Source organism: Perca flavescens, chromosome 23 (assembly GCF_004354835.1).
Source record: "Perca flavescens isolate YP-PL-M2 chromosome 23, PFLA_1.0, whole genome shotgun sequence".
Taxonomy (NCBI): domain Eukaryota; kingdom Metazoa; phylum Chordata; class Actinopteri; order Perciformes; family Percidae; genus Perca; species Perca flavescens.
Window position 1 is genome coordinate 2,809,927 of NC_041353.1, and position 26,952 is coordinate 2,836,878.

Consider the following 26,952-nt stretch of genomic DNA (forward strand, 5'->3'; position numbering starts at 1 on the left):
AACACTTCGTTTTTCCTGACATTTTTGTGTCACTTTTCCCAAAAGTTTTTGTTATAGGTTTTATTTAATTTTTTTTACGTTTTTAGACAATATTTTCAACGTTCCTTTGCCATGTTTTTTTTTCTTCAAATCAATACAATTTAATGAAAACACCCAAATCCAATGAATGAAGTGAACTGATCATATGCCACTGGTGAAGAGCGTTGTAGGGAACCATCCTTGTTATTATTTTTGACAATTTGTTGTTAGAATCCCAAATTTTGGTTAGGGTTAAGGGTGGAGTGTTAAATTATAGAGTGTGGTCTAGACCTACTCTATCTGTAAAGTGTCTCGAGATAACTCTGGTTATGATTTGATACTATAAATAAAATTGAATTGAATTAAAGGGCTAAAAAGGATTTATTCTTTACTCCGTGGCGTTCTTACCTTATGTTGTATACGGGCCCCTTGGAAATTCAATAAAGATATGTTAAAAAAAATGTAAATAAAATAAAAAAGTCTGAAGTTATTCAACATTTTAGTAAAAATGTAAGACTTTCAAGTCAAATTTATGAAGTAAAAAGTCATAAATTTGACAAAGTAATAACATAAAAACTTAATTAGGACTTCAAAAGTCAAAGTTCTGACATTTAAATAAGATGCATCCATTTATCCACTAAAGTAACATTTTAGGGTGCGTTCAAGGCATCCCGTAACTCGTGTTTTCACAACCTTCTAACCATGAGAGCGCCCTGGAACGGCAGTCAGACCAGTAGCTTACTCCCGTTGAACCAGATTGTTGTTCTCACAGTTACAGTTTCTGACGTCACACACACATAAACAACAATGGCGCCCCCTGTTGATGCTGTACAGACGCCGGTGATTAACGGTGAGAAATGGAAATAAATACATAAATAGGCAACATAAAGTAATTCTGCACATTGTGATCAAAACAACACACAGACGATTGTGTACTACAGGTTATGTTTATTAAATGAAGCCCAAAAAATGTCGCAGACTAGAAATCGCTATAATCAGCTAGCGCTCGCTAACGACATTGTGGGTAGCGGCTAGCTAACGCTAGCTAGTAGGGTTTGTTGTGACTTTGCCTGGAATGCTACCAAGTCGTGAGTCGTAACTTGAAGTCGTAACTTACGGGCTAAAAATTGTGTCTGGAACGCAGCATCAGACTCAGGAAGGAACTTGTTTTGGTGGAACGTGTGTACGTTCAAAAGTAGTTTTAGTCGTGAAACAGAAAACTCAGACTGGACAGATGGTCTAGCTAGCTGTTGGACAGACAGATAGTCTAGCTAGCTGTCTGGATTTACCCTGCAGAGATCTGAGGAGCAGTTAAACATAGTCTTCACAAAACCACCGGAGGTTAGAACCCCAACACAGCAACGTGGCATCATGACTTTGCGCAAATATACACGCCACTTTCATAAAGCAAAATGGCGTTGTTATTGTACGCATTTTCAGCTATCCACGTGTATGCCTACGCTGTATACAGCTGATGTAAACATACCCACCGCGTGGCCTCGCCATGTTGCGTGTTATCGCGAGAACGCGACGTACTATCGCGAGAACAACGTCACACGCCTGTAAAAAAAAAAAAAAATGGTTGGGTTTAGGAAAAGAACACAAGGAAAGGCTTTAGTAACAAAACAGTGACAAAAACACGGAAAATAACAAAAACACGCTTAGGAACACAATAAATGGTTGGGTTTAGGAAAGAAACATCGGGTAAGGCTTATTAAAAAAAAAAAAAAAAAAAAAAAAAAAAAAAAAAAAACGGCTGAAAAATCACCGCACACGGGACACGAACCCGGTTCTCCCGGGTGAAAGCCCTGTGACCCACAAACTTACTCTTTAATCAGAGGTCAAGCACGTGACCACTGACTATCAGCTTCGTTGTTATTGTGTTATTCTGTATCATTATGTTTATTTTAACTATGTATTGTTGAATTTTATGTAAAGGCCCACTAGGGACTGACATTGAGAATTAGCTTCGGCTCAAATGTTGTACTATGTAACATGAGCTTATGTAAACATACTTGTCCCTATTCAAATAAACTTAAAAATAAAAAAAATAAAATAAAAAATTAAGCTGATTCAATCTTTATTTGGATCAAAGATTTTTTGCAATAAACACAAAAACAATTAAATTATTTTCTTTCAAGGTTAGAATCTCATCTTTCCTTCAACATAAAGTCATTCCACCTCCTCCCCTCCCAAAAAACAAATCAAAAAGCTAATTTTCTTCTTTCCCAGATTCCTGAACAGAAGTCTCCTCCAGCTGGAGCGCCAACAGTCTTTAAATTAAACGTCGACTCGTCTTCTTCAGCCTTTAATCACCGCGATCGGCCGCAGTTTGATCGCCTTCTTGCTGATTCCAGCGTCGTGACACGTGTTGACCACGTCTGTCACGTTTTTGTACGATTCGGGAGCCTGAAAACAAAAGAAAGACTTTTTAGAAACCAACCAAAATAACCTTAAAAGGAACACGCCGACTTATTGGGAATTTAGCTAATTCACCGCAAGAGTTAGACTAGTCCATACAGACCCTTCTCATCTCCGTGTGTGCTGTCTGATGGCTCCAGCATTAGCTTAGCCTAGCACAGAACCTGCAGGTGAATGGTTCCAGTAATCCTACTGCTCCAAATAAGTGACAAAATAACTCCAACATGTTCCTATTTACATGTTGTGATTTGTAGAGTCACAGCGTGTCCAAAAAAACAACGTAACATGAGACACAGACATCTTCTAACAGTAAACAAACCGGGAACTATATTCTCAGGCGGAAGAATATAGTACTTGGGCGGAGTGATATGCTCGCAGCAAGCCTGTCTGAGAATATAGTTCCCGGTTTGTTTACTGTTAGAAGATGGCTGTGTCTCATGTTACGTTGTTTTTTGTACACGCTGTGACTCTATAAATCACAAAATGTAAATAGGAACATGTTGGTGTTATTTTGTCACTTATTCGGAGCAGTAGGCTAGTTGGAACCAGTTACCTGCAGGATCTGTGCTAGGCTAAGCTAACGCTGGAACCATCAGACAGCGTTACAGCACACACGGAGATGAGAAGGGTCTGTATGCTGCCGTACAAAGCCAAAACGCAGTAACTACATATTTGGTCAAAATTGAGTTTGGACTGGAAATGTTCTTTGTAACATCTCCTACATCTTGTGACAAAAACTCCTGGTTCAACTGTATCCCATTTCAGAGAAATCACTGTCAAATTTGCAGTAACTACAAAATCCAAGCTAGTACCAAGGCAGAACACAGTAAGTGAAGTTACTGCGTTCTGCCTTTGTTTACCCGACTTTGACGCGGTAGATACTGCGCTCTGCCTCTGTAGCCACATTCAAATCTACCAATCTGTCCGCCTCGCACCCAGCATCCCTATCACAGAGTCTGATACAACACCGTGTGCGAGGTGACTCTGTGATACAGACCACCAACAAGCCAACATCATTAACCCAGAGAAACATGGCACAATCCCGAGGAAAACTTATAGTGTCTCTAGCTTTGAAACGTGTACCGTATTTTCCGGACTATAAGTCGCACTTTTTTTCCTACTTTGGCTGGTCCTGCAACTTATAGTCAGGTGCGACTTATATATCAAAATATATATAATTTAACATGTTTTTACATGTTGATTCATACTGATACATTACCTACAGCCGCGAGAGGGCGCTCTAGGCTTGTGACAACTAGAACGCTGCTGCTAAAGACAACTGAGAAAGAAAAGAGAAAACAAACTGCAGGCAGTAAAATATGCAGCCCCGAAAACGGTAATCGAGCAGCAGAAAGAGAGTTTGAAATGAGGGAGAAACTTATGAGGGAGACTGGAGAAAAGGTGACTCTTACTGCAATGAAGAAAACAAAGAAAGCTAATCGGCTAATCGTGGGCTGAAAGATGTCCAGAGGTGGAGGAACGAGTCGGGAGGGGCTCGTTCACGGAGCAGCTTCGTCTCCACGCCTTTTAATACCTCCATGCTCCACGCCCTGCTAGCTAGTTGTTCTGGGTGCTATTGTATAGTTCAATAACTGTTAATGTGTTACGGTAACATACCGGACACCTACCGTATTCAGCGTATTGTTCTGTGTGCTATTGTGTAGTTGAATAACTCTTGTATTTATAATCTAAATAAATGCGACTTATAGTCCGAAAAATACGGTAAGTAAAGTATCCAGACAGCGGTAAGGAACATGGTACAATATGAAAACCTAACCTGGCAAATAACACCTAAATCTATAAATTGCCATCACTAGCTAGCGAGCCGCTAGCATATAAACCATTTTAGCTTACCTGCTCCCCTTGAAGGCTGTAATTATAGCATCTATCCACTCTGGAAACGCTGTCATAACTGTTTTGTTTCTTGTTGTCTTCATTACTTACGCTATTGTAATGTATTTTATTAGGTAATCTCTCAGTTGAAGTTTAAGAGGAAGTTGTAAACATAGAGCTTTTATTTTGATGGGAAAAGGGAAGTGGGAAAAGCGTTGTATTTTCTGAGCGTTGTCAGTGGTTGAATTAAGTGAGACGTGCCGTCTTTGGGTCTTTATTTTAGAGCCCAAACAGTGAGACAATATAAGAAACACTCGGTTACACTAGTTTCATTTCATGAGTATTTTTTTATATGGAGATAGGCTACGTTCTCAATAATAATTTTAATATGTCAATATCTATTTTCAGTTGTCAGAGTAAAACATCTTTTTTTTTTTATATCTCGCAAAATTGACTGTGACACACGAAATAGACATATGCACACCGTCTCACGCAACATCACAATTTTTCATATAAAGTAAGGCAGCATACTGAGACTGTGCCTAACGCATCGACTTTATAATGTTGTCTAGCTTGGGAGTGTAGACACACACACACACACACACACACACACACACACACACACACACACACACACACACACACACACACACACACACACACGTTATTCTGTTTGAGTTATGTTGTTAAATGTACATACATTTTTAAGTGCCGTTTTATAAGTAACCTTGGTATTTAATGAATTAATTTTCAATTAACATAAAAACAAACAAACCAAAATACCAGCATTTTGATTGTGTGTAAAATTATAAGGATGTTTTGGGGAAAATAATGACAATGACTTTTATGTTTATCTCTCTGTGTGTGTGTGTGTGTGTGTGTCTGTGTGTCTCTCTGTGTGTGTATGTCTGTGTCTCTCTGTGTGTCTCTGTGTGTGTGTGTGTGTGTGTGTCTCTCTCTGTGTGTATGTGTCTGTGTGTCTCTGTGTCTGTGTGTCTCTCTGTGTGTGTGTGTGTCTCTCTGTGTCTGTGTGTCTCTGTGTGTGTCTCTCTCTGTGTGTGTGTCTATGTGTCTCTGTGTGTGTCTGTGTGTGTGTGTGTGTGTGTGTGTCTGTGTGTGTGTGTCTCTCTCTCTGTGTGTGTGTGTGTGTGTCTGTCTGTGTGTGTGTGTGTGTGTGTCTGTGTGTGTGTGTGTGTGTGTGTGTGTGTGTGTGTGTGTGTGTGTGTGTGTGTGTGTGTGTGTGTGTGTGTGTGTGTGTGTGTCTGTGTCTCTCTCTGTGTGTGTGTCTGTGTGTCTCTGTGTGTGTGTGTGTCTCTCTGTGTGTGTGTGTGTGTGTCTCTGTGTGTGTGTGTGTGTGTGTGTGTGTCTCTCTGTGTGTGTGTGTGTCTGTGTCTCTCTCTGTGTGTGTGTGTCTCTCTCTGTGTGTGTATGTGTCTGTGTGTGTCTCTCTCTGTGTGTGTGTCTGTGTGTCTCTGTGTGTCTCTCTCTGTGTGTGTGTGTGTGTGTGTGTGTGTGTCTCTGTGTGTGTGTGTGTCTCTCTCTGTGTGTGTATGTCTGTGTCTGTGTGTGTGTGTGTCTGTGTGTGTGTGTGTGTGTCTCTCTGTGTGTGTCTGTGTCTGTGTGTCTCTGTGTGTGTCTGTGTCTTTCTGTGTGTCTCTGTCAGTTGCTGTCTGTCTGTGTGTGTGTGTGTGTGTGTGTGTGTGTGTGTGTGTGTGTGTGTGTGTGTCTCTGTGTGTGTGTGTGTGTCTGTGTGTCTCTCTGTGTGTGTGTGTGTGTGTCTCTGTGTGTGTCTGTGTGTGTCTCTGTGTGTCTCTGTGTGTGTGTGTGTGTGTGTCTCTGTGTGTGTGTGTCTGTCTCTCTGTGTGTGTGTGTCTGTGTGTGTCTCTGTGTGTGTGTGTCTGTGTGTGTCTCTCTGTGTGTGTGTGTGTGTGTCTCTGTGTGTGTGTGTGTGTCTGTGTGTGTGTGTGTGTCTCTCTGTGTGTGTGTGTGTGTGTCTCTCTGTGTGTGTGTGTGTGTCTCTCTGTGTGTGTGTGTGTGTGTGTTGCTGTAGATTAACAGTTGCTGTTAATCTCCGACTCCTTCTTGCTCCCGTTGATTTCTATGCTTGAACAGTGAGATTGACTCCCGTACCGCGTACCGAAAAATGGTTACCCTCTAATGTTCACACGAAGTCACGTTGACCAACGGCCGCATCTCCTGACGCAACGACGTTTTCAGCGAGTGTCCGAAATCTGGTTTGGTCGTTTCCTAAATAGTTCACTATTTAATAGACACTATATAGACGCACGTGTCACATGTGTCAATTAAAAAAAAGGTATTGTAGAAAAGAACCACCCTCTGTACTTTTTGAAAAAAATGCACATGTCCAACACTCTGCCTGCTCCCGAGAGGGAACGCCTATTAAACGTGTGCACGAGAGAGCACTGTTTACTAGTTGCTGTCGGCATGGCTCATACAAGCCTACTCTCCAAAAGAAGATTTGCCCTTTTTCACAAATTGAGATGTTTACCGTGTGTGTGCGGTGCGTGACTTGTGCCAGGGCTAGCATCGCTAATCATAGCTTACATCAACTTTTACTAGCAGTGATTTTAAATGGATTTCTCCAAATACTTTTATACTTTACTTTAATACTTTATTAGTCCCATCACTGGGAAATTTGTCTTGGACACCGTGCATAGTCTAGTCATGCAAAGCAACATGATCAAAGTACATAAAACACATGATCAAAATACATAAAACACAATAGATCATTCACACAATACAGCATCCATTAAAACAAATAAGATAAATAAAAAAAAAAAAAAAAAAAAGAAAAGCACAAGAAGGCATGTCAAACTTTACCTGTTGAGTAGAAACTTCACGACTGAGGCATCAGTGGGAAGCCCAACCTGTGCTTTTAGCGCACGCCAGCGTGTGAAATATTCTCCCAAAAGCTTCAATGCTTCAATCAATGTCTGAAACCGTAGCTCAAGCTCACCGCACATATACACCTGAAAGCTCGGGATGTAAACATATCACCAGAATGATTGACAACCAGGAGGACCAATAGTCTTGATGATCCACCCGGAAAAAGAAAATCCTCCACTATACCTTTAAGGTTCACAACACATGTTGGCCCACTTAGATTTTATCGCTTTTCCGAATTTTTTTTTGTCACTTTTTCTGACACTTTCTGCACTTTTTTTTTTAGCTTCTTCTATGATGGCTAAGTAACTTTTTTTTAGGGCTCGACCAAACTGTAAGTGAGAAAGCTCTATGAGACGTGCAATAATGCCGTCCGAATATTAAGACTTTTTGCCCGCGGTCTAAAATGTAACATTGAGAGTGTAAGGTATTTTATTGTGTAACCTCAGTTGAAGCTTAGGAGGAAGTTGCAGTAAACATGAGCTTTTATTTTGAAGGGGGGGAAATGGGAAATAGGAGAAAGCGTGGTGCTTTCTGACGTTTTTGACTGTGTTGGGTGGAAAATAAAGCGAGACGTGCGTTTTCCACCCAAAACAGTCAAAAACGTCAGAAAGCACCACGCTTTCAAAATAAAAGCTCATGTTTACTACAACTTTCTCCTAAGCTTCAACTGAGAGGTTACTAGAGCTGCCTCCTCTTAGTCGATTAGTCGACTAATCGGTCGTTTTGGTCTTAGTCGACTAAGATTTCTTTAGTCGATTAGTCATTTTTTATGCTTATTCATGCTTAATTACTTATTTCCAAGAATTTTCTGAGCACATTTATGGTAAACACAAGATTTAAAGTGGTGCTTTTGCAGGATTAATTGTAGAGAAACTCAGTTCTACAGATGGTTAATTAACTACATTTATATTGTGCTTTTCTAGTCTTAACCACCTCTCAAAGCTCACAGCTCTGTCAATTAAATCAACTAATCGATTAGTCGACAAAATCCTATAAGTGTTAGTCGACTAAGAAGTTCTTTAGTCGAGGACAGCCCTAGAGGTTACACAATAAAATACCTTACAAGAGTGTAAATTGTCTGGATGCGCTCGCTTTTTCACTTCCTGCCCGGCTATCCGGCCCCCCCCACGGCTTGGCCTGAAGCCGTACCGTTAGCCGTTAGCTTCGCGCCTCCTGAACGCAGCGCAGACGCTCCCGGTGGAAGAAAGAGAGACGTAAAAAAGGAAGAGTTGTTGAGAGGAGAAAAGAAGGACTCGGCTCACCTCCTCCATCACCAGTTTGGGCGAGGCCACGCGGATGGCGATGCCCTGATCGGCCAGCTTGTCCAGGACGTCCTGGAAGTCCAGGTTCCTGCGGGACTTGGCCCGAGACATCGCACGACCCTGAAACATACACACACACACACATCAGAGCTGAAACATACACACACATCAGAGCTGAAACACACACACACATCAGAGCTGAAACATACACACACATCAGAGCTGAAACATACACACACATCAGAGCTGAAACACACACACACATCAGAGCTGAAACATACACACACATCAGAGCTGAAACATACACACACATCAGAGCTGAAACACACACACACATCAGAGCTGAAACACACACACACATCAGAGCTGAAACACACACACACACATCAGAGCTGAAACACACACACACACACATCAGAGCTGAAACACACACACACACGTCAGAGCTGAAACACACACACACACGTCAGAGCTGAAACACACACACACGTCAGAGCTGAAACACACACACACGTCAGAGCTGAAACACACACACACGTCAGAGCTGAAACACACACACGTCAGAGCTGAAACACACACACGTCAGAGCTGAAACACACACACGCGTCAGAGCTGAAACACACACACGCCAGAGCTGAAACACACACACGTCAGAGCTGAAACACACACACACGTCAGAGCTGAAACACACACACGTCAGAGCTGAAACACACACACACGCCAGAGCTGAAACACACACACACGTCAGAGCTGAAACACACACACACATCAGAGCTGAAACACACACACACATCAGAGCTGAAACACACACACACATCAGAGCTGAAACACACACACACATCAGAGCTGAAACACACACACACATCAGAGCTGAAACACACACACACATCAGAGCTGAAACACACACACACATCAGAGCTGAAACACACACACATCAGAGCTGAAACACACACACACATCAGAGCTGAAACACACACACATCAGAGCTGAAACACACACACATCAGAGCTGAAACACACACACATCAGAGCTGAAACACACACACATCAGAGCTGAAACACACACACATCAGAGCTGAAACACACACACATCAGAGCTGAAACACACACACATCAGAGCTGAAACACACACACACGTCAGAGCTGAAACACACACACACGTCAGAGCTGAAACACACACACACGTCAGAGCTGAAACACACACACACGTCAGAGCTGAAACACACACACACGTCAGAGCTGAAACACACACACACGTCAGAGCTGAAACACACACGTCAGAGCTGAAACACACACGTCAGAGCTGAAACACACACACGTCAGAGCTGAAACACACACACGTCAGAGCTGAAACACACACACGTCAGAGCTGAAACACACACACACATCAGAGCTGAAACATACACACACATCAGAGCTGAAACACACACACACATCAGAGCTGAAACACACACACACATCAGAGCTGAAACACACACACACATCAGAGCTGAAACACACACACATCAGAGCTGAAACACACACACATCAGAGCTGAAACACACACACACATCAGAGCTGAAACATACACACACATCAGAGCTGAAACATACACACACATCAGAGCTCAGAGCTGAAACACACACATCAGAGCTGAAACACACACACATCAGAGCTGAAACACACACACGTCAGAGCTGAAACACACACACGTCAGAGCTGAAACACACACACGTCAGAGCTGAAACACACACACGCCAGAGCTGAAACACACACACGCCAGAGCTGAAACACACACACACGTCAGAGCTGAAACACACACACACGTCAGAGCTGAAACACACACACACGTCAGAGCTGAAACACACACACGCCAGAGCTGAAACACACACACGTCAGAGCTGAAACACACACACGCCAGAGCTGAAACACACACACGCCAGAGCTGAAACACACACACGTCAGAGCTGAAACACACACACGTCAGAGCTGAAACACACACACGTCAGAGCTGAAACACACACACATCAGAGCTGAAACATACACACACACACACACACACACATCAGAGCTGAAACATACACACACCAGAGCTGAAACACACACACACACACCAGAGCTGAAACATACACACACACGTCAGAGCTGAAACACACACACACACATCAGAGCTGAAACATACACACACCAGAGCTGAAACACACACACATCAGAGCTGAAACACACACACATCAGAGCTGAAACAAACACACACACACCAGAGCTGAAACACACACACACACACACACACACAAGAGCTGAAACACACACACATACACACACCAGAGCTGAAACACACACACATACACACACCAGAGCTGAAACACACACACACACACACACCAGAGCTGAAACACACACACACACACATCACAGCTGAAACACACACACATCAGAGCTGAAACACACACACACACAGAGCTGAAACACACACACAGAGCTGAAACACACACACACACACACACACACACACACACACACTGAAACACACACACACACACACACACACACACACACACATATATATATAAACAGACTGTTATAATAAACTAAGAGATATAAACAGACTGTAATAATAAACTAATAGATATAAACAGACGTTATAATAAACTAACAGATATAAACAGACGTTATAATAAACTAACAGATATAAACAGACGTTATAATAAACTAACAGATATAAACAGACGTTATAATAAACTAAGAGATATAAACAGATGTTATAATAAACTAATAGATATAAACAGATATAATAAACTAACAGATATAAACAGATGTTATAATAAACTAATAGATATAAACAGATGTTATAATAAACTAACAGATATAAACAGACGTTATAATAAACTAACAGATATAAACAGACGTATAATAAACAACAGATATAAACAGATGTTATAATAAACTAATAGATATAAACAGACGTTATAATAAACTAACAGATATAAACAGACGTTATAATAAACTAATAGATACAAACAGACGTTATAATAAACTAACAGATATAAACAGACGTTATAATAAACTAAGAGATATAAACAGATGTTATAATAAACTAATAGATATAAACAGACGTTATAATAAACTAACAGATATAAACAGATGTTATAATAAACTAATAGATATAAACAGATGTTATAATAAACTAACAGATATAAACAGACGTTATAATAAACTAACAGATATAAACAGACGTTATAATAAACTAACAGATATAAACAGATGTTATAATAAACTAATAGATATAAACAGACGTTATAATAAACTAACAGATATAAACAGATATAATAAACAACAGATATAAACAGACTGTTATAATAAACTAATAGATATAAACAGACTGTTATAATAAACTAACAGATATAAACAGACGTTATAATAAACTAACAGATATAAACAGACTGTTATAATAAACTAACAGATATAAACAGACGTTATAATAAACTAACAGATATAAACAGATGTTATAATAAACTAATAGATATAAACAGACGTTATAATAAACTAACAGATATAAACAGACGTTATAATAAACTAATAGATATAAACAGACTGTTATAATAAACTAATAGATATAAACAGACTGTTATAATAAACTAACAGATATAAACAGACGTTATAATAAACTAACAGATATAAACAGACTGTAATAATAAACTAACAGATACAAACAGACTGTTATAATAAACTAATAGATATAAACAGACTGTTATAATAAACTAATAGATATAAACAGACGTTATAATAAACTAATAGATATAAACAGACTGTTATAATAAACTAATAGATATAAACAGACTGTTATAATAAACTAACAGATATAAACAGACTGTTACCGCTCCGTGACACGTTGTGCCGAACGTCTCCGTCATGCCTTGCTCCGTCCCAGTGAGGACGTAGCTGCAGGTCCCCATGGTCCCTCCGATTAACACCGGCTGACCTGTGAGCTGCAAACACACACAAAGCACTTCTTAAGCCTCATTAAAAGGGTAATAACATTCAACCTGGACCCTATTTTGTCCACGCTTTTGTATCTAAGGGACTGATAGGAACAACAATCTTTGAAATTGGTCCAGTATTAAGTCAGTTTCCATCCACCAAAAGTTCGGTTGTTGTTGCTGACAGACTCAGATTATTATTCTAAGTGTCTGACAACATTATGGGATGGATCCCTACAGAGATAGACCTTTTAGTTAAAGAGTAAGATCCTTTTAGTTTAACATGAAATAGCCCCGAAATCACCATCACCAAACTCCACCAGACTCCATATAAATAATCAGGACTTTTAGCGTGTATAGAGCCAGCATATCTCCACCAGACTCCATGTAAATAATCAGGACTTTTAGCATGTATAGAGCCAGCATATCTCCACCAGTCTCCATGTAAATAATCAGGACTTTTTGCGTGTATAGAGCCAGCATATCTCCACCAGACTCCATGTAAATAATCAGGACTTTTAGTGTGTATAGAGCCAGCATATCTCCACCAGACTCCATGTAAATAATCAGGAATTTTAACGTGTATAGAGCCAGCATATCTCCACATGGAAATGAGTGAATTAAGGGTTTATTTTAACCAAACCAGAGTGGTGATTGTTGGAACAGTGGAAAGATGAACCAAGACGGCTTTTGGTAGTTTTATTTTGTTTCTGTCCACTTTGAATGAAGTGTGTTTTACGATGATAAAAGTCCTGATTATTTACATGGAGTCTGGTGGAGTTTGGTGATGGTGATTTCTGGGCTGTTTCATGTTAAACTAAAAGGATCTTACTCTTTAACTAAAAGCTCTATCTCTGTAGGGGATCCATCCCATAATGTTGTCAGACACTTAGATTTACATTGCAGGTCCAGGGTGAAGATGCGTACCTGGTAGTCTACGGGTATGAGGGGGTGGTGGGGGGGGAAAGCTCGGGTGGAGCCTTTGCGGTGGAGCAGCAGAGTCTTCTGCTTCCCGTCCACCATGTGCTCCTCCACTTTGGCGATGTTGTGCGAAACATCGTAGATGACGTGCATGTCCAGGTCGTCCGGCGTCGTGACAAACACTTTAGAAAAGGCCTGAAACAATAAGCAGTAGTGGAAGAAGTATTCAGATCCTACTGCAGTACAATTCCTAATACCACACTGTAAAAATACTCTGTTACAAGTTGGACCACCTCAGAACCAACCGCAGAACAGTATGCTCAGAACATTAGATTCCCTAGTTGGCCACACTCTCTATATAAAGGGCACTAGTCTCCACCCTACACAGCCTCCACCCTACACAATCTACCCTGGACAGCCTCCACCCTAGACAGTCTCCACCCTAGACAGCCTCCACCCTACACAATCTACCCTGGACAGCCTCCACCCTAGACAGTCTCCACCCTAGACAGCCTCCACCCTACACAATCTACCCTGGACAGCCTCCACCCTAGACAGTCTCCACCCTAGACAGCCTCCACCCTACACAGTCTACCCTGGACAGCCTCCACCCTAGACAGCCTCCACCCTAGACAGTCTCCACCCTAGACAGCCTCCACCCTAGACAGCCTCCACCCTGGACAGCCTCCACACTGGACAGCCTCCACCCTGGACAGCCTCCACACTGGACAGCCTCCACACTGGACAGCCTCCACCTTGGACAGTCTCTGTCCCATGATGCTCGGCGTGCGTTTACCTGTCGGGTGAGGAAGGTCATGGACGAGCGGTTGACCCAGGCGTAGTTTCCCGCGGCGGCCATGCCCTTCAGGTAGTCCTGGCCTTCCGGCGACATGATGCGAGCGCACGCCAGCTGGCGGTCATTCACTATGATCTTATCTCTCTTCATCGCCTTCTCCATGGCAACCAGAGCATCTGTACAACAACATTTATGCATTTTAAAACATCTGAATTCATTTAAAGTCTCTTTGTGAAGAAGTCACGTTTATCAAAATTGTTTAAATGAGTTCTTCTTTCGACATTAAAACTAGGGATGCACCGAACCCAGATTTTTGGGGTTCTGCCGAATACCGAACCTAACAGCCCCGAACTGAACCGAACCCTACTCCCATTCTTAACACAGTAAACATGTTAATGAAGTAAACAATGTCCACAGAAGTGCATTTTTTATTTTATTTTAACTGTAAAAAATAAAAAAGAATAGACAACATTGTGCCCGGCACACAAGTGGGAAAAACTATTTTTGACAAGGCCTATGTTTAAGGCCTATCTCAAGATCCAACCAATATCCAAAATATTAGCCTTTTAGATTCATAATCCCATAAAGTAGGCTACCCCCACGCTCTATTCACATCGTAGGAAAGTACATCGCTATCGCCAGATGAGTGACAATTTTGTTTTGCAAACTTTCGCTAACCAGTGTGGATGAAGGCATGTTGGGGGGGGTGAAATTAGGAAGCTACCGATAGCTAACGAGCAGCAGCCGGCCGTTCGGTCTCTCCACTCCCACTAGGAAGACTCATTTACCGAGAAAACAGCTGACAGCCCTGGTAGAGACTTTTAGCGTGTTTAGAGCCAGCATATTTCCACCAGACTCCATGTAAATAATCAGGACTTTTAGCGTGTATAGAGCCAGCATATCTCCACCAGACTCCATGTAAATAATCAGGACTTTTAGCGTGTATAGAGCCAGCATATCTCCACCAGACTCCATGTAAATAATCAGGACTTTTAGCGTGTATAGAGCCAGCATATCTCCACATGTAAATGGGTGAATTAAGGGTTTATTTCAACCAAACCAGAGTGGTGATTGTTGGAACAGTGGAAAGATGAACCAAGACGGCTTTTGATAGTTTTATTTAGTTTCTGTCCACCTTGAATGAAGTGTGCTTTATGATGATAAAAGTCCTGATTATTTACATGGAGTCTGGTGAAGAAATGCTGGCTCTATACACACTAAAAGTCCTGATTATTTACATGGAGTCTGATGGAGATATGCTGGCTCTATACACACTAAAAGTCCTGATTATTTACATGGAGTCTGGTGGAGTTTGGTGATGGTGATTTTTGGGCTGTTTGATGTTAAACTAAAAGGATCTTACTCTTTAACTAAAAAGGTCTATCTCTGTAGGGATCCTTTTCATAAAAACTTTACCAACATCCTCCTCCCCCTCCTCCCCCTCCTCCTCCCCCCCCTCCATACAGACTTTAAACTTTCTTTACGTGTCCTCTAGGTGTGTGTTGAGCAGGGATTCCTACCTGTGGCGACCTGGTGTCCGAGCCCTCGGCTGCCGCTGTGAATCATCACGCACACCTGACCTTTGTGGTCGATGCCCATCTTCTTGGCGGCGTAGTCGTTGTAGATCTCGTCCACCACCTGGATCTCAGCGTAGTGGTTTCCTGCTCCCAGAGTCCCCAGCTGCAACGCAACGGGAAGGCGATTAAAAACAGGAAAGTTATTAAAATACAATCCAATGAAAGACCAAGGGGGGGTAAGCCTCTCTCCAAAACGTGTAGCTCCTATGGCGCCATTTTGATGCTACCAAGCCATCACCTCCCGTTAGCATCCCATTGACTCCCATTCATTTTGACGTCACTTTGACAGAGAATAACTTTACATCTGAAGCGTTTAAAGACTCTATTTGTCCGTTGTTTATTTCTAAAGAAACGCGACAATGTATAAAAGGCTCCATTACCTCGTAGCTCACGTTATGGCTCCGTAGCAGACGTTTTTATAAAAATAGGCTAACGATTGGGTCATAACCACGAGACTTACTGTCACACAGTAGAGGAATTACAGTATAGTACAGGAGAAGCTCACAGGCAGTTTGGACTTCCATTATCTGTTTAGGTTTAATTACTAATGTTAACTAGCATGTTAGTGATCAGTAATTAGCCTGTGTCTATGTTATCTCCTTACATATACCTACACTCTCCGTCTCTGTGAGATTGGGAATGATTGAGATTTCTCTCTCACAGCTACCAGAAGACTTCACACTTTCAGACACGTTGCTCACGTCACATCTACGTCTTCAAGCTCAGTTGGAGGCTGCTCAGTAACACTCAGCCAGCACCGGAAAAGAGACTTCTGATATCCTTCACTGGTCAAGTTATGTTTAAATAAAGATATGTGTAAATAAAGACGCATGAAAATAAAGATATTTATAAATAAAGAGGCGTGTAAATAAATATATGTGTAAATAAAGAGGTGTGTAAGTAAAGATGTGTGTAAATAAAGCTATGTGCCCCCAGGGCTGCTGGGATACCTGCGGCAGGCCTCTCTTCTTGGCCTTGGAGGAGACTTTGTTGGGGTCAGCCTGCAGCATGCGGCCGTACTCCTCACAGTGCTCCTTGTCCTCGGCCCAGGCGTACCCCTCCCTCAGGGACCAGTCCACTCCCATCTCCAGAGCTTCCTCCAGGTCCCTGAACACAACACGCACATCTCATCCACACTCTCGAATATATTGGGCATAAACAGGAGGCAGCGTGTATACGTAAAGAGACTTCAGATACAGTATTAGGGGACCACTAAGGTCTATATAAAAGAGACTTCAGATACAGTATTAGGGGACCACTAAGGTCTATATAAAAGAGACTTCAGATACAGTATTAGGGACCACTAAGGTCTATATAAAAGAGACTTCAGATACAGTATTAGAGGACCACTAAGGTCTATATAAAAGAGACTTCAGATACAGTATTAGGGGACCACTAAGGTCTATATAAAAGAGACTTCAGATACAGTATTAGGGGACCACTAAGGTCTATATAAAAGAGACTTCAGATACAGTATTAGGGGACCACTAAGGTCTATATAAAAGCATCCAAAGAGCACCATGTCATGGGACCTTGAATACATCCAAGTGGAGACTCCGCCCGTTACTGGTAGTTGGTCATGGTAACATTAGTAGCTAAACCATTACGTAGCAGTGTAAATGAAGCCTTGGAGACTTCAGAGTCCCTGAGTTTGCTCCTTACTTGGCCCCCATGGGGATGACTCCCTTGGACCCGACCCCCACGGGGATGTGGTCGAACAGCGCCTGGGCCAGCTGCTCCTTCACCGGCTGGACGTCCCCCTCGTCCAGGTTCGTCCTCAGCAGACGGACGCCGCAGTTTATGTCGAAACCGACGCCGCCTGCCAAACAACGGGGTGCATATTTAAAGCTCCCATATTCTGCTCATCTTCAGGTTCATAATTGTATTTTGAGGTTGTACCGGAATAGGCTTACATGGTTTAATTTTCAAAAAACACCATGTTTTTGTTGTACCGCACATTGCTGCAGCTCCTCTTTTCACCCTGTGTTCAGGTCTCTGTTTTAGCTACAGAGTGAGACATCTTCTTCTTCTGTACTATCTTTGATTGCACTCGCACATGCTTAGTAGCTCAGATGGTAGATCATGTCAGCTAGCTCCATAGACAGTAAAAGAAAGGCTGTTTCTCCAACTTCAGTCAGGATCAGCTGGGAGACTTCATCTAAACCAGGGAGCACATGGAAGTAGTTCTTTTGGTAGATTATGGTGAACGTGTGTGTCGTAGCAGTGCTTTGCTACCGAGAACGAGGTAGCATGCTAGCATTAGCGTTAGCATACTAACCCTAACGATTGCAGTTTGCCAGTTCGTTTCGGCTAGTGACGTAGAAAGCAGTGCAGATGTTGACCAGCTCACCAGGAGACTGAAGGCAGGATAAACATTCAGAAACCAGATCTCACTCAGAACACCATGGATGGATTGTTTTCAAAGCTTGTATGCGTGTGGAAGCACCAGAGACACAAAATAACACCCCAAATCACAGAAGAAGGGATTTTTTCATAATATGGGCACTTTAAAAGATGATTTTTTGGGGTTGGGGGCTTTTCCCTTTATTTGAGAGTGACAATGGATAAGACAGGAAGAGTGGGAGAGTGATGGCGTATGACACGCAGCAAAGTTCTGCAGGCCGGACTCGATCCAGCGCAGCTGCAAAGGACTCGGCCTACGTGGGGCGCATGCTCCTACTGGGTGAGCTAGAGGCCGCCCCAACGTGGTGCACATTTAGACTTCGAGGCCCTGTTTACACGTACAGAGACATTTCCCTTCCTTTTCTCTGAAACAGAGTCTTTCTAAAAACTGTCCAGAGTGGAGATTAATATAATAATAATAAAATGAATATTAAATCTTCGTTTGCACATTTGCATTTAAACTGAGACAAACTGAGGTTTAGGCAGCCGAGAAAGAGGAAGTCATTGGTTGCTGTTGTTGCTATTTTGGGGATTCTGATTGGCTAACGTGGGCTTGAGCTTCTCGTTACACCGCCACCTACAGGTCTGGCGTGCTCTTCACTGCATATATACATGAGTACGTGTAAACGAACACTTTTCTGAAAACTGACAGCTGTGCACGATGTAATTTTTGAAAACGGAGAGGTTGAAATGTCCGTTTATGAAAAATAGCGGTTAATGGTCACTAACAACTTTCGTCACCTACAGTACAGGCCAAAAGTTTGGACCCACCTTCTCATTCAATGAGTTTCCTTTTTATTTTCATGACTATTTACATTGTAGATTCTCACTGAAGGCATCAAAACTATGAATGAACACATATGGAATTATGTACTTAACAAAAAAGTGTGAAATAACTGAAAACATGTCTTATATTTTAGATTCTTCAAAGTAGCCACCCTTTGCTTTTTTTGATAACTCTGCAAACCCTTGGTGTTCTCTCAATGAGCTTCATGAGGTAGTCACCTGAAATGGTTTTACCTTCACAGGTGTGCTTTGTCAGGGTTAATTAGTGGAATTATTTCCCTTATTAATAAAAAAGCAAAGGGTGGCTACTTTGAAGAATCTAAAATATAAGACATGTTTTCAGTTATTTCACACTTTTTTGTTAAGTACATAATTCCATATGTGTTCATTCATAGTTTTGATGCCTTCAGTGAGAATCTACAATGTAAATAGTCATGAAAATAAAAAGGAAACGCATTGAATGAGAAAGTGTGTCCAAACTTTTGGCCTGTACTGTATGTTAAAACACTTACCGGAAATGAGCGTGAAGAACGCAAAACATGGCAGCTGATTGGACGTAATATTTTCTCTGCTCTGATAGCAGACAGCTCTCCCTCTCTTTTACGTTCACACTCAGCACTGAGGAGCCTTTAAAAAAGGAGCTATGCTTCTCCTACAACACCACGATATCCTGCCAGTACGCCCTGGATTTGGTCCCAAAGTCTCGCGTCTGTCTGAGAAAAATAAAGTAAATGTGTGTCGTACCTGGAGACACCACAGCATCGGGGTTGTTCATGTCGAAGGCAGCCATGTTTCCGATCGCAAATCCATATCCGGAGTGAACGTCTGGGAGACCGATGGACCTCTGTGGAGCCATTAAACACACAGTACGGTCAGCATGGAGCTTTTGCTGTCCAATTAAAAGGGTCATTTCGGTATTATTCAATATATTTCCCCATGTTTTTGTGTCTATGTGACTAGAGTGAACAAAAATGGTTTAAGTTGGTCCAGTATTGAGTGAGAAAGTTTTAACCAGCAGCCGTGAACCGGGCTGTAATGTAACCCTACAGGACAAAAATTCAGTCTCCGTCCACTAAAAGTTCTGTTATTGCCGCTGACAGACTCAGATTATTATTCTAAGTGTCTGACAACATTATGGGATGGATCCCTACAGAGATAGACCTTTTAGTTAAAGAGTAAGATCCTTTTAGTTTAACATGAAACAGCCCCAAAATCACCATCACCAAACTCCACCAGACTCCATGTAAATAATCAGGACTTTTAGCGTGTATAGAGCCAGCATATCTCCACCAGACTCCATGTAAATAATCAGGACTTTTAGCGTGTATAGAGCCAGCATATCTCCACCAGACTCCATGTAAATAATCAGGACTTTTAGCGTGTATAGATCCAGCATATCTCCACCAGACTCCATGTAAATAATCAGGACTTTTAGTGTGTATAGAGCCAGCATATTTCCACCAGACTCCATGTAAATAATCAGGACTTTTAGCGTGTATAGAGCCAGCATATCTCCACATGTAAATGGGTGAATTAAGGGTTTATTTCAACCAAACCAGAGTGGTGATTGTTGGAACAGTGGAAAGATGAACGAAGACGGCTTTTGATAGTTTTATTTAGTTTCTGTCCACTTTGAATGAAGTGTGTTTTACGATGATAAAAATCCTGATTATTTACATGGAGTCTGGTGGAGTTTGGTGATGGTGATTTCGGGGCCATTTCATTTTAAACTAAAAGGATCTTACTCTTTAACTATAAGGTCTATCTCTGTAGGGATCCATCCCATAATGTTGTCAGACACTTAGAATAATGATCTGAGGCTGTCAGCGGCAACAACAGAACTTTTAGTGGACACTAACAGTGCGCAATTCCCCATTAACGTTACATTGCAGCTCGTTTCTCTCGCTTAATACTGGACCAATTTCAGAGATTTTTGTTCCCATCAGTCACGTGGACACATGGTGTACTCACGTGTACGATCCCCGGCAGTGCCGCCACGTTCCCGATTTGTTTCATGGCTGGAAGGAATCCACCCACACCACCTGAAGGACAGAAACCATAAATGAAGTCAGACAGACTTCAGAGCGATTTCACCGGGTGAAGAGTTGCGGTGAACAGCAGCTGACCTCTCCCTCCGCAGGCCTGGCGAAGCTCCTCAAACATCAGTTTCTCCAGAGGTTCGTTCACGTAGAAGATTCCCTCCACCTGAAAGAAGAAGAAAAAGCCTGTTAATGTGTCGGTCTGAATCTTCACGTAGAGTCTGAGGATTGTTGAGCTTTAATCCAATCAAACAATATAATAAAACGTATGATAACACCATCCTGGTCAGTCTAATCTACCACATCTATCTCCTACCACATCTAACAGGGTGGCGATGGAGCAGTGGATATGACACATGCCTTTGGTGTGGGAGACCAGAGTTCAATTCCCACTGTGGTACAGTACAGGCCAAAAGTTTGGACACACTTTCTCATTCAATGTGTTTCTTTATTTTCATGACTATTTACATTGTAGATTCTCACTGAAGGCATCAAAACTATGAATGAACATATATGGAATTATGTACTTAACAAAAAAGTGTGAAATAACTGAAAACTTGTCTTATATTTTAGATTCTTCAAAGTAGCCACCCTTTGCTTTTTTATTAATAAGGGAAATAATTCCACTAATTAACCCTGACAAAGCACACCTGTGAAGGTAAAACCATTTCAGGTGACTACCTCATGAAGCTCATTGAGAGAACACCAAGGGTTTGCAGAGTTATCAAACCTTTAATTAGAGTTTTGTTAAGTACATACTGTAATTCCATATGTGTTCATTCATAGTTTTGATGCCTTCAGTGAGAATCTACAATGTAAATAGTCATGAAAATAAAAAGGAAACATTGAATGAGAAGGTGTGTCCAAACTTTTGGCCTGTACTGTATTTGTTGTGAGCTTTTTACATACATGAACGAGAATCACGCATGTATAAAAAAAAATAATAATTAAAGGTTGGGTTTAGGAAAAGAACACAGGGAAAGGCTTTAGCAACACAAAAAAACCTGACAAAAAACACGGAAAAGAACGACAAAAACACGCTTAGGAAAACAATAAACGGTTGGGTTTAGGAAACAAACATTGGGGAAGGCTTAAAAAAAAAATAATAATAATTAAAATAAACTGCTGAAAATCGCCACATGCGGGACGCGATCCCAGCTCTCCTGGGTGAAAGTCCTACGTCCTTTTATACTACTCCCTATGGCGACAATACACTCGTAATGTAGGTCAATGGTGGCCGAATTGCATCGATAAACACGCTAAAAAGCAATTATGCGTCTTGATCTAAACCAGGGAGCACATGGAAGTAGATCTTTTGGAGATTATGGTGAACGTGTGTGTTGTAGCAGTGCTTTGCTACTGAGAACGAGGTAGCATGCTAGCATTAGCGTTAGCATGCTAACGCTAATGCTAGCATGCTACCTCGAACACGCCAAAATGGCATACGAATTGGCGTACATACACCACTTCATGAGATCAGTCTGCTCTTTTCAGATGTCCCGTCCCCTTCCTCTTTCTTTGTGTTGGGGTTCTAACCTCCGGTGGATTTGGGAGGACTATGGTTAACTGCTCCTCAGATCTCTGCAGGGTAAATCCAGACAGCTAGCTAGACTATCTGTGCAATCGGAGTTTTCTGTTGCACGATAAATAGAACTTTGACCGAACATGACGGGACCCGACAGGACTAGACAGGTTCGGTCGGGTTCAGTCTTAATTTCTATCATTTTACTCGGGCTTGGGCCGGGCTCGTGTGGTAAATGAGCGGCAAGGTGATGCTGATTAGCGTGAAACTGGATGCTGAGGAGGTGAAACGGAGGCTGGCCTTCTGGAGGACTTCTTTTATTTCTTTGTTCCAATTTCCATGTGGCCGATAGCCGCTGTTAGTCACGAATAAATTATGTAAAAAAATGTATAAATGACTCATTCTTGACAAAAGGCAAAAGAGCTGTGTGTGTGTGTGTCTGTGTGTGTGTGTGTTTGTGTACAGTTGAATAATGTCGGGCTGTAAACATGTTCTGGCTTTTAAATTGCTGTCAATCAAAATGTACTTGTTGGGATTGGGCCTTGTCGGGCCGAACTTTTAAAAAGGTACGATAACAGCTATACACACGTTCCACCAAAACAAGTTCCTTCCTGAGACTATTTAGCAGAGGCACCGTGGCTCCGTCCGGAGCTTAGCCCCGCCTCAAGACGATTGTGATTGGTTTAAAGAAATGAAACCAGAGCACGTTGTTCTCCCATCCAGGAATGCTGTGTGGACTAGCCAGACTATGGTCAATAGTCAGTTCAATCTCTTGATCAGTGGTGATTTCTTTAAGACTGCAAGGGAAGCTCAGCTTCCCCTAAAATGTCAAAAGAAATGTTCTATTGTGTTAACATTTTATTGACTAAAATGCGTTAGAATACGTTCATCTCGAAGACGAGTTGGTTCAGAATCAGCTGACTCGATTTCCTTCTCATACATCCCCGTAGGGTCTCGGTGCATTTCCCCGTTGAAGCCTGGCCTCCGTTGACTTCAATGGTTCTGCTCTGAGACGTTTTTTTCAGCGCTTCGAAACTAGAAGGTCATTGGATAAACGCTGCGATTATGTCCCGCCCACGTCAATGGAGCAGTGGGCTGGCCTGCACGGTGGGCTTCTGCGTGGTGATTGGAGGGTATGTCGAAGGACTATCTCCTTTTGATTGACAGCGATTTTGTACTATAAAAAGTCGCCGAAGCTGTTCAACTTCAAGCAGAGCTCAGCTCAGTCCCATCGCAGATTTTATAGTTGAAAGACGAACTGCTGCAACCTGTTTCTTGGTATTTGCCTGGCGAAATTGCTAGCCAATTTTCATCATACATTTCACACAATTATACACCACATTCCTTGTTTCAGTTTAACCTAATTCCCACATTTCCTCCTTCGAGTTTAATATCGTTTCATCGATTCATACAGTAGGCTAGGCTAGGCTAGTGTTGTAGGGGTGAACTAGCCAGCTAGCAAGCTGCACCCGATGGCAGACAATGATAATATTGTCGACCTGATTTTGGCGAAGCCATTTGAAAGTCTTCCTTACGAGGAGAAACTTAGAATTAAACAGCAGGGTTAGATCAACACTTAAGATTGATTTAGTGAAAAAGACAGCGCAAAGTAACAGGTGTGTTCAGCTCTCCTGGTACGACAGAGTTAGCTGGCTGTGCTGTGACAAAGAAAATGTACTGCTGGCCATGCCTCTTGATGAAACCTTCCCATGGATATTATAAATTATTATAATAATTATATTATTATTATTATATAATTAAATTATTGCATTACTATTATATATATTATAATATTAACATAAATAAATGGACAATTTGTATGATGTAGGCCAAAAATGAGCTTCCCCTCTTTGAATGACCAGCAGCCATCACTGCTCTTGATATATAATTTCAAAGATCCAGTCAGATTATACTCTGCTGATTTCCATTAGAAAAACTGTAAATTATGACTTAAAATGCCTACGTAGCCAAACAGTACACTATATTTAGATTTATGTTACATGTTTTCATATCACTAGGATCCACCCTTTAAGTCGGCTACTATTTCATAGCTAATAGTGTTATCACTGAACTACGTCAGCGGGTTTTATCTTTGGTTTACGGCTGATATCGGCGACAGTTTTCATTGGTTCTTGTGACTACATAGCCTACAGTTTATTATTGTTATATATATTCAGAAGGGAGTCCCTGCCTGGTTAAAGTCTATGTGCTAACTGACTGTATAGTTATTGTCTGGGCCTATATCTCTTAACCAAAAGTATTGGATCCTTATAAAATGTTTGTTTAGGTTACAAAAAAAAACTTACTAGAGTTTTATTCTCTCAATTTTAAAACACCATTCTAGTTTAGATTATACTCCGCGACTTTCCATTAGAAAAACTGTAAATTATGACTTAAAATGCCTACGTAGCCAAACTGTACACTATATTTTGATTTATTTTACATGTTTGCTTAACAGTAGGATCCACCCTTTAACTCGGCTACTATTTTATAGCTAATAGTGTTACCACTAAACTACGTCAGCAGGTATTAACTTTGGTTTACGGCTGATATCAGGGATATTTTTCATTGGTTCTTGTGACTACATACAGTTCATTATTACTACAATAAGTGTATTAGTTTCATATTTCAGATGGGAGTCCCTGCCTGGTTAAAATCCACATAACTAGCCAACATGTGCTAACTGACTGTCCAGTTAACTGTAATGCTGTAAGCTAACCTGCTAGCTGGCCACGTTAACAGCTGAAAGTCTGTCCGGAGTCTCACCTGCATGTTTGGAACAAAGCCTTTCTTAATCCTCCAGCAGTTCTTGCCCTTCTTCTCCAGATACTGGAGCTCATCGTTATAACTCCGACTCATGGTCCTGAGCAGAGGAGGTTTGATGTTAACAAGAGTTTAATGCTGCGTTTCACCGGCAGCCAAGACTCAGTTACGGCGGTACGGAAGCCCACAAGCGTTCTGACAGAAAAACCAAACGCGGATGATTTGTTTTCTTCAGCGTTAGCTTCTTCTTCGTATTTATAGTTTATTGGCGGTTGGCAAATCAACTTAATATGGAGGACTGAAAATGACATTAGGAAAAATTAATAAATAGAAGTAGAAATAAATAAATAAAGGCAGAAATATAGTGAAAATAAATACATTTTGGTAACATAAATGGCTATATTTTTACATGTACTTATTTATTTATTTATGCATTTCTATATGTATTTATTTATGTATTTATACATTTATTTAAATATTTATGTATTTATATATTTATATATTTATTTAATTCTACATTTATTTATTTCTGTATTTCCACATTTCTACATTTATTTATTTCTGTATTTCCACATTTCTTTTTCCCTGCGCCTGTATGCTAATTGAGTGGGAGGTGCCAACATCAGTCTGAAGAAGGATTGGTTAGAGCGATGTGATCGAATCTACTACTACTGCCTTGATTTCACTGGTACAAGGAAGCCTACTGGTAATGCTGATGTGCAGGTTGAACACACCCCAAACAGCATAGTGTATATTAATGATAAACAACTAGACTTTCAAACTGGAGGAATGTAGAACCGCCATAAACGATATTTTGAGATAAAATTGTGATAAAATAACTTCAGCATCTATCTATCACTGACCGAAAGTGACGTAACGCGAGGGAGTCTGGTCAAGTTCATGCTCAAATAACAATGGGCGTGGATGAAGAAACCGAGCTCTCCAACGCTGCTGGTTCATCTAGGCTAGTACATTGGTGTTATACAATAAATCTGCTTTAGCAAACATACTTTCAACCTTGTTTTAGATTAAACATACATGTAGATTGTCTTAATTTAAGCCAGCAACGTTTTGTCTTGTGATATTCTACAACCTAAGATTTTAACACTGAGACCATAGCCTGTATATTTTTAGCTCTGTCCATTAATATTAACAGTCTATGGCTGAGACAGGGACTGTGGAGTCCATCCAAGCCATGGATGTATTAAGAGAAGCAGGTTAGCACTAGCACATAATCGTTTTGTTGGCTAGGTGCTTGTGCGGACATTGTGGGGCTATGGCGTCAGCGGTGGACAGCCTGTGTTGTCGAGAGGTGGATGCCTACAGTAGGGTGACCAGATTTCCCGGAGCTAAAACCGGGACACTTTGCACTCAACCGTAGTGCTCGTGCACGCACACGCTTTTTAACGTGAACATGTGCCAGCCCAGGTCAGATATATCCACAGACAGTAACTTCATTATTTTGATCGTAGGCTCCTCATCTAATAAGTGTTTTTTCCTGTAAAATTAACAAAAATGCAGCAACAGCCTTTCTCAGTTTAGTACGAGATTTATGTTGAGATTTTTTCTAAAAAAAGATTCTTTGAAGTGTTATTTATTCCAATAACACCAAAAGAATTAAAATTATTTATTGAAAATTTTGAGCACAACCACTTCATTTCCTGCATTCTGGTGAATTTTTATGCATACATTTCTACCTTTTTCTGAATCAATGTATACTGCAACCTGCAAATATGTGTAGCCTAGGCA

At 41.3% G+C, this 26,952-nt stretch overlaps 1 protein-coding gene across 1 annotated transcript; it reads right to left on the reverse strand.

Annotated features, from left to right (window-relative positions):
* Positions 1-2,081: 2,081 nt before the first annotated feature.
* Positions 2,082-25,431, reverse strand: rtcb (RNA 2',3'-cyclic phosphate and 5'-OH ligase). The gene is made up of 12 exons (XM_028570526.1): positions 25,207-25,431; positions 21,006-21,084; positions 20,851-20,921; positions 19,624-19,723; positions 17,353-17,509; positions 16,641-16,797; positions 15,634-15,793; positions 14,114-14,289; positions 13,324-13,512; positions 12,295-12,405; positions 8,442-8,561; positions 2,082-2,427 (listed from the first exon to the last, which is right to left on the reverse strand). Exons 1-12 carry the CDS (start codon positions 25,297-25,299, stop codon positions 2,320-2,322), a joined length of 1,521 nt encoding a protein of 506 aa, XP_028426327.1. The 5' UTR covers positions 25,300-25,431; the 3' UTR covers positions 2,082-2,319.
* Between the last annotated feature and the right edge of the window lie 1,521 nt (positions 25,432-26,952).